Below are 14,042 nucleotides of genomic sequence, written 5' to 3' on the forward strand. Positions count from 1 at the left end.
TTTCAGGGCATGTACAGGAGGATGTTAAACTAACCAAATGTTTTATGTCCATACTACTACTACTACAACTGGATCTACTAATACTAATGTCACTACAATCGTTACTACTGTGACTATTACTGTTAGTACGACTCTCAGGAAATTTTATAGATAATCTAGAATTAAATCGAAACACTTTATGTCGATGCAGGTTTTTAAGGTGTAAAACTTTACCCCAGAAACAGATTAGACTATTAATTCGAAACTGTTAGGGCATGTTGAGGTGGATGTTGAACCAACTAAAAGATACTATTTACATACTACTACTACTACTTGTTCTTCTGCTAATAATACTTCTATTAAGGGTAAAGGTATTAAGGAAAAATAGTCAGGAATATTGAGGGGTGTAAATAAAATTGAAATAGAGTATGTGTATGCAGGCTGTCGAAAGGATACATCAGCAGTATCTTAAGAACGGCTTAGAGTATTAAGTTTAAGCTTTCAGTAAGTTGATCTAATAAAAGTGCAACATGTGTATAATAATCCAGCTAGCAGTAGTAGTACTAGTACTACTACTACCACAACTATTAGTACTAATACCACTAAGGCTAATGGTATTAAAGTAGAACTTTAAGGGCCTCTTGAAGGGCATTTTGGGTTAAAATCAAAGCACAAAAAGTACAAGCAGGTTATCAAAAGGACGAATCAGCAATGTCTATTTCTGGCATTTATTTCAAAACTTGAAAACTTTATTTAAAAAAACACATCGAAAATTTGTGTATGCTTATTTTTGTTATTTTTTTACGAGTTGTACAAAAATTTCCGGGGTAGAGTGATGGGTACTGTGTTTTACCCCCCCCCCCCCCCCCACCAGAAAGGACTTAGCATATATGCCGGCAAAGAATTTTCAGATCCATTTTCGTACGCGGAAATTGTATATGAGAATCTTACGGTGGTTTGTTGATACTGCCATTTGTAACAGCTGACTGCTTTTTCGATCAAACGTCAGACTTTTGAGTTCAAGAACATACAAACAGATGATTTTGCGAGCCTTTCGGTCTGAAGTAGCTGCAGGGTTGTATGCGGCAGCTCGTGTGACGCCGTAACATAACCGTGGGAAACCTTCTGCAGACGCAGAAGCTTGTCAAGTCCAGTTCGTAGCCGCAACAGAATTAGGCCAGCAATATCCACTCAATCAGATGGAGTCAGTCGCTGGCCGAGAAAATCTGAGAAACAGAGCTGTTGTAAAGAGTGAAAATCAGGTTATATAACCTTCGAGTGTAAAAATTGTGACGTAACTTTGTGCCTTACGGCCAAAAACAACTGCTTCAAGGCCTTTCACACAAAGTTAAAATTCCCTATTTTAGTTTTTCTAAGAGGTTAATGTTGTATTTTAGCAACATGAGGTAGAATCAGGGATTTTTAAAAAAAATGACAATAAACGATTTTTTTTTTCAAGTCTAAGCCCTAAAGGTAACATATCAGAAGGTAGCCTTTATGATTTTTCGCAAAACGAATACCTATATTAGCCTGTTTAGGGTTAAAAAGGATAATGGGGTCCTTTTGTCCTCCAAGCACTGTTCAAAATTCCTTAAAGTTTCAACTTAATGGCTTCATTCGCTCCTGCAAAGTTAGTCGCAACCAGTTGCATTTGAATCCGCAATATTAGTATTAGTAGTGGCTCTGAATGTTTCGAGTTTATACCCTTACCTGTTCAAGATATTGCAGATACACCTTTTTTATAACTTTGGCACATATAGTTTCTTTTGATTTAGCTTAGTAGACCCCTCAATATTACTCCACAGTACCCTTAGCCTTTTCGGAAACACTCATGATCAAACATTCCCCCCTTTCCCAATAATTAATCCTGTAGGTAAAAATAGGAAAATAGCATAATTTATATTCCTTGCCCCAGGGTGCTGTGGGGGCATTGCATCCCTGGAGTCATAGCTATTAGACATTGGGACTATTTTGAATAAAATGGCTCTATAAGATTTCTATCAGGGGTAAGGGGGGCCTCTAAAAGGACAAGAGGAGGAGCTTTACTTTTATCCTTAATGGATACACTTCTTGTAGTTGAGATTACAGCTTGAATTAACTTTCAAAAATGTAAGTTTGCAGTTTTTAATTTTCTCAGGGCAGGGATTGGCCAGTTGTTTTCAGATAAATACATTCTGTGGGTGGTATCGGAGTTATTCTTAGTTTTGTTACTGATTACTTTATTTATTAGTATGTGCTTTTTGGTTTTTTGAGGCAATACATACCCTGATGGAAATTTATGGATAATTGTATAACAATTATTCAGGACTCGGTGTTTACCCCACAGCGTCTGGTTGGTCTATAACTATTTTCAACTTATAAAAAAGGACTAACTCTCCTTTTCTGATGTATTGAGCGGTTCTAGGCGTTTACCTCCCCGGCGATTACCCCCCCCCCCCGGAATATACCCCAGAAAATAACCCCCGCGAAAAATACCCCCCGACGAAAATACCCCCTGGAAAATACCCCCATAAGATAATCCCCCCCCCGGAAAAAAACCGTGGAAAATACCCCTCCCCCTCGGTAAATACCACCCCAGAAAATACCCACATGGAAATTAAGGCTTTCCAAATTTGAGAATTTTATTTGATTTTTTTTTTATTTCCGTGGGGGGAACGAATTTTGGTACTTTTGTATTGTGCGCCACTCACTCTAGTTTACGCTGTGTAAAATTGGTGAACGCACCAGTTTTTTCGTTAGTTTTTTCGTTACTTTGGAAAATTTTTGGCTATAGATTTACATATTAAGGGGGGGTAAAGTACGTGGGAGGATATTTCCATGGAGGATTTTTTTATGGGGGAGGGACATTTCTATGAAGGGAGCGCTGGATTTCCCAGCATTATTTAAAAAACGATCAGAAATAAAATAAAAAACAAGTTTTTTTAACTGAAACTAAGGACCAACATTAAAACTTAAAACAAACAGAAATTATTACGTATATGAGGGGGTTTGCCTTCGCCCCATAGTCAATACCTTGCTCTTTACGCTAAATTTTTTTTTAGTACTTTCAAAAGAGCTATCTATTCTAATTAAACGGCCTTTGTGATTCAGGGGTTTGTGATTCGAACAAATTCGAATTTTAACGCAAAGAGCGAGGTATTGACTAGGGGGCAAATCCCCTCATATACGTAATAATTTCTGTTCGTTTTAACTGTTAATGTTGCTCCTTATTTTCAGTTGAAAAAACTTGTTTTTTTTTATTTAATAAAAAAAGTAAAAGCGTGTAGGCCTGTAGCAAAAACAAATCAATAAAACAAAGGTATAAATACAAATAAGCCTGATTTTTAATAGAAATCAAAAGTTTAATAGGCTAAACTAATTTTTTTTTTATCAGATTCTGCTAGGTAACAGTTCACTATCCCCAGTATAATGGCTTTCAATTTCCATGATGCCAGTGCAGTCTTGTACGATGAATGTTTTTTCGGAGGGAGATAACATTACAAAATATAGCTCTCAATTTCTATAATCTGCGCGAAGATATGCACGCAAAGTTTCTTCGGGGTGAAGGGGCAATAATAAAAAAATACTGCAGAGGGGATGCAATAATGATTTCGTTTTATTTAATAATTTAACCGAGAAGTTTCTAGAAATTGAAAAATATTTGAATTTCTGGAGAGGAGTCGGGCCCGGGTCCTCCTTGCATACACCCCTGTTTCCAAGTTAAAAACTCATAGTTTTCTCTCTAATCAGCTTCCAATGGTCCTTGGTTAATATTTGCTCTTTTGCTCTTGATATATGCTCTTTACTTTAAAACAATGCTCTTTTAATTGTATTTGCATGTTGTTCTTTTTTTGTGGTCATGGCCCTGTGGGTTTTTTGTGACTCAAATATACTATACTACAGCTTTACCAGAATTGTTTTTCCTCAGTGCTTTATATTTACCGAAAGCTAGTATCCTTTCATTGCAGTTATCTTCCTTTTATGTTTTGAACTTCAACCCTTTCCGCTCCTCCTCTTAAGGTTAGGTTGGCTCTAATTTACCAAAAAAAGAGGGAGATAGTAAAAAGGTAGAAATAATCACTTTCCCTAATTCATGGCTATAAAGAAACGGTTTATACTCTTTATTATAGGAAATGTCTTATAAATTAATTCGAAACAAAATGTAACAAACATTTTGGCACACTAACACAAATATGGCACTAACAAGATCATTTTCACTAGAAATTACAACTCCTATAAACACAAAACTTCTCTAGGCTCTTTAACAGACCATTAACAATTTCAACAATCAAACTTGTTCATAATATATCTTCAACATCACTATTTGAATTCCATCACATCTTCCATTAGCAAAGTTACCATTCAGCTAATAATCTTGACATAAATCTTAACTGAATCACAACCATAGATCAAAGAGGGTACTTTGCAATGTTCCTACTATAAAGATAGCTGTTCCACAGTTATTATTCCGTTTTATTATAATAATTGTTATGTTCGAAAAGTTTATTCTTCTATTCAAACAAGTAATAAAAAATGCGTTTACTAATTTGAATAGAATTTTCAGGAATTAATAATTATATATATATATATATATATATATATATATATATATATATATATATATATATATATATATATATATATATATATATATATATATATATATATAATATATATATATATATATATATATATATATATATATATATATATATATATATATATATATATAATATATATATATATATATATATATATATATATATATATATATATATATATATATATATACATATATAAAATGATACAAAAAAAGACCGTCCGAAATAAAAAAAAAATTCAAAAACAACATTTGACCACCTCGCAATTTAAATTAAGATGATCTAGGTGCACGCATAAGGGGGGGGGGGGGGGTAGAAAGGTGTTTTGGCTATACCTTTTACCTCAATGTCTAAATGTTTATACAATTTCGTTCCATCCCCTCCTTTTTTTAATTTTCCCTGCTTCAAAATACCGGCCCCTGGAGAAATTGGTAGGTACACCGGCACACCATACAGCACCTTACACCATACGGTACAATTAATACCAGCATACCATATGGATAGGAGCCCTGCTGCATTTACTCTTGGCAAGCGATAAACAAACAGATATCATACTCGTAACTTGTCTCGTTCAAAAATACAAAGTTATATAATATTAAAGTATATTAAAATACGCACAATTAAAGGTTGCATTTTTAAAGTTCTAAAATTAAGGTTTAATTACGATCACGTGGATAGAGCTACTACTATTGATTTATCTTATATATTGTTTGACGGTTTCAAACATTATTTTTAATTTCAAGGTTTTGAATCCTAGATAATTATATGTTTAATAAGCACGTTAATTTCTATTGTTCAGATTAGTTCCAGTTCTATCTTAGTTCGGGCGAAAAAGAAAATAATTCAAAAAGCCGATTGGATGTGTAATTCAGAAGAGGGTATGTTACAAAACAAACATCTTAAATGAGCGCTAAAAACAGATAACTTCTTGTCCTAGCGAAGCACAAGATGAAGATAAAAAAAAGTAGAAGACTCTAACTATTTCTGGATTTGAGAAAGTGATGTAAAACGGATTTTGCAAACCATTGAGGAAAAATACAAATATCTTACTATCTTGAAAGCCAAATAAAATATTGGGAAGGAGCTTGAATCAATTGACTGAAAACTTTACAGTTAAAATTGTGAGTTAGAATTATGACAGAAATTTTGAGAAAGTTTTTGTAAAAATAAAATTTCTCAAACCAAAGAGATTTTGACAAAAAGTGGCATATTCTGCATTTTTAATTACCCCATCCGATTTTCAATCCTCCATCCCTAACTCTTTCCTATTCCTATCCCCCATCGGTACCCCGTCCCTACCTTTTTTTTACGACCTGGAGGGAACATCAGGAAATTTGCTTAAATTTACGCATATTCCAAATTCCATGGAAATAATCTCTGGATTATGGATTACACAACCAAAGTCTATGGAATAAATTCGGCTGGTCTTAAAAATCTTTCAGTTTAAAAATTAAAATTGATCAAAAACCAATTGAAATTGTGTAATGACCATCAAATATCTAACGGTTTTAAATTCTAGTAATCAGTAGTCCCCCGTGAGATGTCCGAAGTTAAATGCGACGAACACAACTCCAAAAATAAAAATGCTGTTTACAATAGTTGGATATAAGCTTTTTGCTAAAATTGTCACTTCTTGATCGATTCCTGTCAAGACATGGCCGCCTTGAACTTTCTGGTATAGATGTTAGAAAACCAATTGCTACAATTGGTTAAAATATTAAATGTGACAGAGCTGACAAACTTTAATGGATTTACCTTTAATCATACAACAGTAGTATATGAAAAGAAATCCGCTGTCAGATGCCTCATCAGCTCCCATAGTATTTTTCATACATCAATCGCTATAAAAAACTAAGAAGAATTTTGCAAGAATCTTATTTTAAAGAAAAGAGTTAAATCCATTTAAGGCAGAAAACCTACATAAACTCAGATTAAGTTAACCCTGAAATTGTATTTATTAATAGTTTTTGAAAGGATCCAGAATTTTTACTTCTCATTATATTTGTATATTTAGGGAAGTTCCACAGAACGTGCCCTAGCCATCTCAACCTTTCTATCATTATTAGAGATAACCGATAAGCTCAAAGATGAGCTTAGCTTTTATATTACATAATAACAGCGTCCTTTATCTGCATTAATCCGGCCTAAGTTAACCACGAAATTGTATTTATTAATCATTTTTGAAAGGATCCAGCATTCTTACTTTTCATTATAGTTGTAAATTTAGAGAAGTTCCACAGAGCGCACGCTCTATGGAATTTCTCTAACCTAAGTTCTCTTAACCTAACCTAAGTTAACCACGAAGTTGTATTTATTAATAATTATTGATTGTTAATATTGAATTAATAATCCAGTATTTTGCTTCTCATTTCATTTGTATATTTAGAGAAGTTCCACACAACGTGCCCTAGCCATCTTAACCTAAGTTAACCACGAAGTTGTATTTATTAATAATTATTGATTATTAATATTGAATTATTAATCCAATATTTTGCTTCTCATTTCATTTGTATATTTAGAGAAGTTCCACACAACGTGCCCTAGCCATCTTAACCTAAGTTGACCACGAAGTTGTATTTATTAATAATTATTGATTATTAATATTGAATTATTAATCCAATATTTTGCTTCTCATTTCATTTGTATATTTAGAGAAGTTCCACACAACGTGCCCTAGCCATCTTAACCTAAGTTAACCACGAAGTTGTATTTATTAATAATTATTGATTATTAATATTGAATTATTAATCCAATATTTTGCTTCTCATTTCATTTGTATATTTAGAAGTTCCACACAACGTGCCCTAGCCATCTTAACCTAAGTTAACCACGAAGTTGTATTTATTAATAATTATTGATTATTAATATTCAATTAATAATCCAGTATTTTGCTTCTTATTTCATTTGTATATTTAGAGAAGTTCCACACAACGTGCCCTAGCCATCTTAACCTAAGTTAACCACGAAGTTGTATTTATTAATAATTATTGAAAGGATCCAGTATTTTTGCTTTTCATTACATTTGTATATTTAGAGAAGTTCCAGACTTCTCTCGTGTCTTAAATCTCATAACACCCTGAAATCTCAGATTACTATTGTGCACCCCCTTAGAATAGATAGTAGGCTAAGATTTTTGCTGAAATATAACTTCATATTCGCGACCAAAATAGGAAATCGTATAGCCTAGATTTGCTTGCTAGAATTATGACCCACTCTTGCACCCTAAGGGGTGCGCACATCTTCCACTTTGAATACCCTGACTCAGAGACACATAAGTCGTATGCTGTGTCATTATATCTTCTTTGGTCCCATGACTTCCGAAAGACGTAACAATCAATATATTGTATATCATATAATATTGGTACGAAATGGGACTATAGATTAAGGGGAATAGGGAAAAAAACTGTCTTGAAAAGAGAAACTATCCCTAGTAATAGCGGAACTGGAACTAATAGCAAGTGAAAAGATTTTAGCGTTTAATTTTTAATGAATTAATACTCTTTGTTGGCATTTATCCTAAGATCACTGTCATAGCCTTGACCTTTATTGAATGCATTTACCATTGTTCGAATGGAAGAAGAAGAATTCATTTAAGGAGATAAGACATGAAAAAAAAATATCCTGATAAATAATATGGTTCTTATATCGCTACGTCGGCTGTTGTTTCGCAGTTTTTGGCATATGTCTTTTCATGTGAAGTGCAAGATGGTCGGATCGAGCGAAAGACCTGTCACAGACTTTGCATCGGAATGGTTTAGCCCCTGTGTGTTTCCTATAGTGGCGTGTTAGTTCATCAGATCTCGCAAATCTCCATTGGCATTCGGGCCAGTGACATTGATAAGGCTTCTCACCTGAAAAGTAGATAACATTACTTACAACGATAAAACAGATTAGTTGAGGGTAGATGTTGCAAGGAACATTGGTCCCTTCTTGCTATTGGTCAATATACGACAGGGATACCTTTAGTGGATCAGTTTGGAAATTGTTCCCTTTCATAAGCAATTTTAGTTTAAAGTTAAGCAAATAAATATAAATTTTTTTAAAGTTAGAAAAATTATTTGGTACTTATCGGTTAGCTGGAACACACGCGAGAAGTGAAGTTTGGATAATACTAATGAAATGAAACAAAATACGATGAAAAAATAATAGTTTAAAAACAAATTTTGGCTATATATTTGCAAGTTAGGGGGGGGGGGTAAAGCAGAGCATATATTAAATACGTAAGCTAACCTAACCTAGGTACCTTTTTTTTGACCCTTCAACCCCAAAAAAACAAAAGATTAAATGTTTTTCGTGGAGTGAACAATACCTCACTAGGCAGAGCAAACCTGTTTTTCATTAGGATTTTTGAGATTCTATATGCGGTTCTTGTCGCGTGTGTTCCAGCTAACCGATAAGAACCAATTATTTAACGTAAATTAATTTTTCTTCAAAGAACAGTTACTTTTCTTAAAAAAAAAATCGATTTTCCAGTGATCTGGGAGCTGCCCACCTCAAAAATTCTGTACACCAAGCTATGTGTGCCAAAAAAATGCCGTAGATCGTGAGAATTGTTCCCTGAGCAGCTGGGAAAGATTTGGAGCGGTAAAATGTATCCTGGGTGATGGAAGAAGTGGAACTTCGAAAGGTGTACCCGGTGATGGAGCATGATCAACCCCTCAACAATGAAAAGAGACTATTATAAATGAGTCTGCTTTGTGGTGCTGGATAATCACACACAAAATATTAAAAAAAAAATTAAAAAATAAGACATAAAAAATACAGATAAAGAATAATTCAAATCAAAGCTATTAGAAGTTAGGAATAATATTTTTGGTGGAGGAGTACTTCCAGAAATTCTGACAGAAAAAGTAATAATTCAAACTATGTTTATTCGTTTGTTAGAGAAACATAAAATTGAATACAGAAAAGAAAACATTGCTAAAATAACAAGAAATAGGTACAATTTCACTTTTAAATTTCAAAAATCAAGTGATGAGCAGAAACCAATTTTGTAATGAAAAACATTGCACTAGACATCTACGAGTATTAGGCTCGAGTCCGTGAGCATGGCAGATTAATTTTCAATGATGATGTTAGTTCAATTATTTCCTGGAATGTCCCGAGAACGTCCGAGCCTCAGACGATAATAATGTCTCTGTATAAAAATGTTAACAAATCTTCGTGTTCAAAATACGAGAACAGGTGAGTTATTTCAGCCTCAATTTTGTAATGAAAAACATGGCACTAGACATCTATAAGGCTCGAGTCCGTGAGCATGGCAGATTAATTTTCAATGATGATGTTAGTTCAATTATTTCCTGGAATGTCCCGAGAACGTCCGAGCCTCAGACGATAATAATGTCTCTGCATAAAAATGTTAACAAATCTTCGTGTTCAAAATACGAGAACAGGTGAGTAATTTCAGCCTCAATTAGTAGTAAATTACGACTAACTATTATCTGGAACCTGTAGTACCGAAGGTACAAATCTCTATGATACTGATGCATCTCTATGATTGTTCCGGTTATATTCTACTCTCTGATTGATTTAGAAATAGGGCGTGGTCTTGTTCGTCTCGTATTCTAGCCCTCTGATTGGTTGTGACATCACTCCCGGTTGGAAGTCGATATCCCTCTCAACTTAAATTACGACTATCTTTTATCTCGAACCTGTAGTACCGAAGGTACAAATCTCTATCATGCTGATGCTGTAGTACTTAAGAACTGTATATACTGTTCGACGAACTTAGCTGATTCAGAAAAGTAGATTGTTAAATAAACAAAGCTATTAGCGTATTTAGCGTGATCTAAACATCTTTAAGATTTTCAGAAGCCATTGCATTCGTGACTCTACCTACTTATTATGAGTGGGCTTTTGACTCAGTGGGTAGACAAGAAAGTATTGAAGCCTTTCCTTTGCATAAACCTCTAATTAAGGATGTTATAGTCATTGACGCTCTCCTTGGAATCAATGAAGGATCAGTAAGGAAGATAACAGGCTAGTCGGTCGATTCCTAATGAATTCTGGTGTTTAGCAGGGTTCTGTCCTTTCCCCTTTTATTTGAAATATTGTGAAAGGTTTTGTCTAGCATAAAACCCTAGAAGAGCTAAGAAGAATAGAATTGCGACGGGGAGATACGATTGGATCCTTTTAAGATGACAGGTTTATCAAATACCCAGAATTTTATGACCTTCCGGTGATAAAAAGTATGAGAATATTTATACTTCATATGAATTCACAAGATTTGTAGAAATAAATGAATTGTGAAGAGTTTTTGAAGTTTAAATTACTCGTTCAAAGCAGTTTATGTAAAAAAAAATTGCCCACTTTTGGAAAAGAGGAAAATGTCCTTCTAGAAAAACAGCCATCTTGATGAAAATTATACCATCATATTCATCGTGCCTGAGAACCTCTTGTCGCAGTTATTACGCCCCTTTATTTAAAAATGCAAAATTTTTATATTAGTCTTTGTTTCATCCCTCGGGTTTTCATCAAAACCCTAGATTATTGATCAAATTTCAGAAATCTAATCGGGAGTATGCAACAATTATGTATAAAACTTTCAAGCGGCAGCACATTTGTTCTTAAACATATACACCACAGCTTGGGTATATGTATATATATCTAGGCTGTAATATATACTGTCTAAACAAAAATAACAGGTATTATAGAAAATTGTTTCTAAATTTCGCTTCACCGAGTCAATTCATTCCGTAAGCTAATTTATTTTACTGTATTATTGCATACCAACTATTAAGGGGTTAATAGGTGTTTCTGGGGGAGTGTTGCCACTAAATTCACAAATTGCATAGAAAAGTATATTTTTAAGCATGAATTTGCAACGTTCAGTAACCGGTCCTTCAGATGAATATGGAGGGGAGGGAAAATTCACCCCTCAGTCTTCTTTTATTTGAGGAATACGTTTGGGCTAAATGTCCATTACAGGCGCTGAGGAGATGTTAGCATGAACGGTGTCAGAAAACTTCCTGGGGGAGGGGGGCAAGTGCTGCCAGGTGCTTTGTTTTACTAAAGTTTAAATGAGGATACGGTATTTCTTATTTAGAAATTTTTAATTCAATTCTTCTAAACATTTTAAATATATTTTTTATCTTTTTCAATATAATTTTTTAATCAATAAAAATAAATAATAGATATATTATTTAAAATATATTATTATTTTAAAATATATATATTATTTATTAAAAATAAATATATTTTTAATCTCCTCTTGTTTTCAAGAGTAGGACAAAGACCCCCTGTTCCCTGCCCCGCTGGCTTTCATAAGAATTAGCCCTTCTCTTGGGGCAATATTCTAAGTTTTAAATAAATAATAAAAAACAGTTGAAAGGATCGTTGAGCTTAAAAGCCGAAATAACTTAAAAGCGCCTGAATGAATCACATAGATTAGCTGTTTGATCAACAATAAGCATTTATCGCGAATTTTTTGACGATTCTTTGCTCAATTATAGTCAGGGTTGTTAAAAAAAATCAAGGGATTCAGGCTAGGCCTTTCCCAGGCCCTCTTACCTAAAAGGCTGCAGGACGATAATGTTGTTTGTTTTTTGTATACTCGGGTTTTAGTCCAATTAAAAAGCAGGAGATCAGGCTCGTATAAAGAACGTAAGAGCTCCCACCTCCTGATGAATAATTTGCCTTTTAAGTTGCACCCCCCCCCTAAAGAATGTTTACAATCGTGTATCAGATATACAAGATTCACAAATTGCAGAATTCAAGCTTCAAAAGTAATAATTATTTTTCTTAGGTATCGTGGCTGATTACGATCAATCGGAACATGACACTTGCAACTAAAAAAAAAGAAAAATATAAAAAAAAGTTTTTTTCCAAATATAAGTGAAGACTGGCCTTAAAACTCTAAAACGGTCAAAGATTACTTTAATAGGAATTTTCTTCCATAATGTAGTAGGTTATCAGTAAGGCGGAAGCAACTACTTGAAAGATGCTGATTTTGGGGGGTGTTAAGCGAGGTGACAACCTATTCTAATCAAGATATTTTTTGAAGAAACGTTTTTTAAGCCAATAGAAAACAATCCCATAGACTGTTTTCAAATCGTAAAATGAAAGCGTTGGTAGGTCAGTGCTTAACCGACCCAGGTCTAATCAACTAAACAACTTTATTTAAGACAATGAAAAAAACAACATATATTTATGTATTACTTCTTCCGATGCTACCTAACGGTGGATTCAGGATTTTGAGATAGTGTTTGGGGGTCGGCCTCCCTCTTTTGCTGAAAGTCGTATAAATGTAAATGCAAATTGCCCCAAAATTAAATGCAACCAAGCCGAAGGCTGCGACCCTTGCCCTTAGGATGCATCCTTTATGCTACCTCATTATGCCGCGCATTAGAAAAATATAATAGAAGAAGAAAAAACATGCAGTATTATTACCATACACAAATGCAATTTTCTTTGATTTTTGAGACGGGAAACTATAAAACCTCGGCTGAGGCTTTTTCACTAGGGGCAATTCCAGCGGCAGGCTTTTTCGAATTGACGAGCCAGCCTCTTGACGAGTTTGCGGAGTCAGCTTCCTTTTTAAATAATTGAAAACTTTATCACTCTGACTTTCTATGCACAAGATAATTTCTTCTCAATCGCAGTTTTTAACTGTTGTTTCCCTTAGGCCATGTTTCACTGTTTACTAAGTTACTGGTATAGCTGAGTTATACAGTTAGGATCGTAGAAAGTTTAACTACTTCTTGGGCTCCGGCAATCAAAAAGAGTCCCCTCCCCCTCTTCTATCTATTTCACTATTCCAATGTGTACGCCAATGTAAAGCATCTTTCAAATCCAACGCAATAAAAGTATAATGGAAACTGCAGAATATTCCTTAAAGGAAATTTTCCATAGCCGAATAACAGGAACAGGCTTACACAAATCTAGGATTCTGTTTGGGTTCCAGCGATCCAAAAGACACCCCCTATCCCTAACCCAATGCATGGCATATTTCAAATCAACTGAAAGTGAAATATACTCGATTAGAGGTTTGCATGTACCAAATGTTTTTTTTTCATAAATTGCCATTCTCACCGTAATTTTAGATAATAAGATGTGGCCTTTGACATTAATTCTTGGAATTGAGTATTATTTGTGCCTGATTAAATTATCTGAAATCTTAACGGCTTTATCATTGATTAAATTTGTCAGTGTATTTGATTGACAACGGGTATATTTGATTATATTCGTCCGGAATGAGGCAGACTATGTCTGTTGACCACGTGCCTCTGGATATGGGGTTTCCACTAACTAAACGCTCCATGTTAATGGGCATCCTCAACCTGATGAGGTGGATGGAGCCCAACCCAGGGACTCTCAGTATATAGGCAAGTTCTAGCTCTAATTAGATCCCAGGCCTAGGGTCGGTTGGGCCTACAACCCTCCACCCGAAAATTTTACGGCAACGAAAAACGATGATACTGCCTCGGATGACATACCCCTCTTTTACCTTCCACGGCCTCAGCATGTCCCTGGACCGATTTCAGA

General features: G+C 34.4%; 1 protein-coding gene across 1 annotated transcript in view; it reads right to left on the reverse strand.

Annotated features, from left to right (window-relative positions):
- Positions 1–7,372: 7,372 nt before the first annotated feature.
- The window catches only part of LOC148951874 (uncharacterized), a 43,151-nt gene continuing 36,481 nt past the window's right edge, over positions 7,373–14,042 (reverse strand). The window contains exon 4 of the mRNA XM_089089093.1: positions 7,373–8,410. Coding sequence (XP_088945219.1) covers positions 8,208–8,410 — 203 coding nt within the window. The 3' untranslated portion in view covers positions 7,373–8,207. The remainder of the gene's footprint in view (positions 8,411–14,042) is intronic.

Source organism: Artemia sp. Qi Xiang Cuo, chromosome 5 (genome assembly GCF_049724085.1).
Source record: "Artemia sp. Qi Xiang Cuo chromosome 5, ASM4972408v1, whole genome shotgun sequence".
In the NCBI taxonomy this organism is placed as follows: domain Eukaryota; kingdom Metazoa; phylum Arthropoda; class Branchiopoda; order Anostraca; family Artemiidae; genus Artemia; species Artemia sp. Qi Xiang Cuo.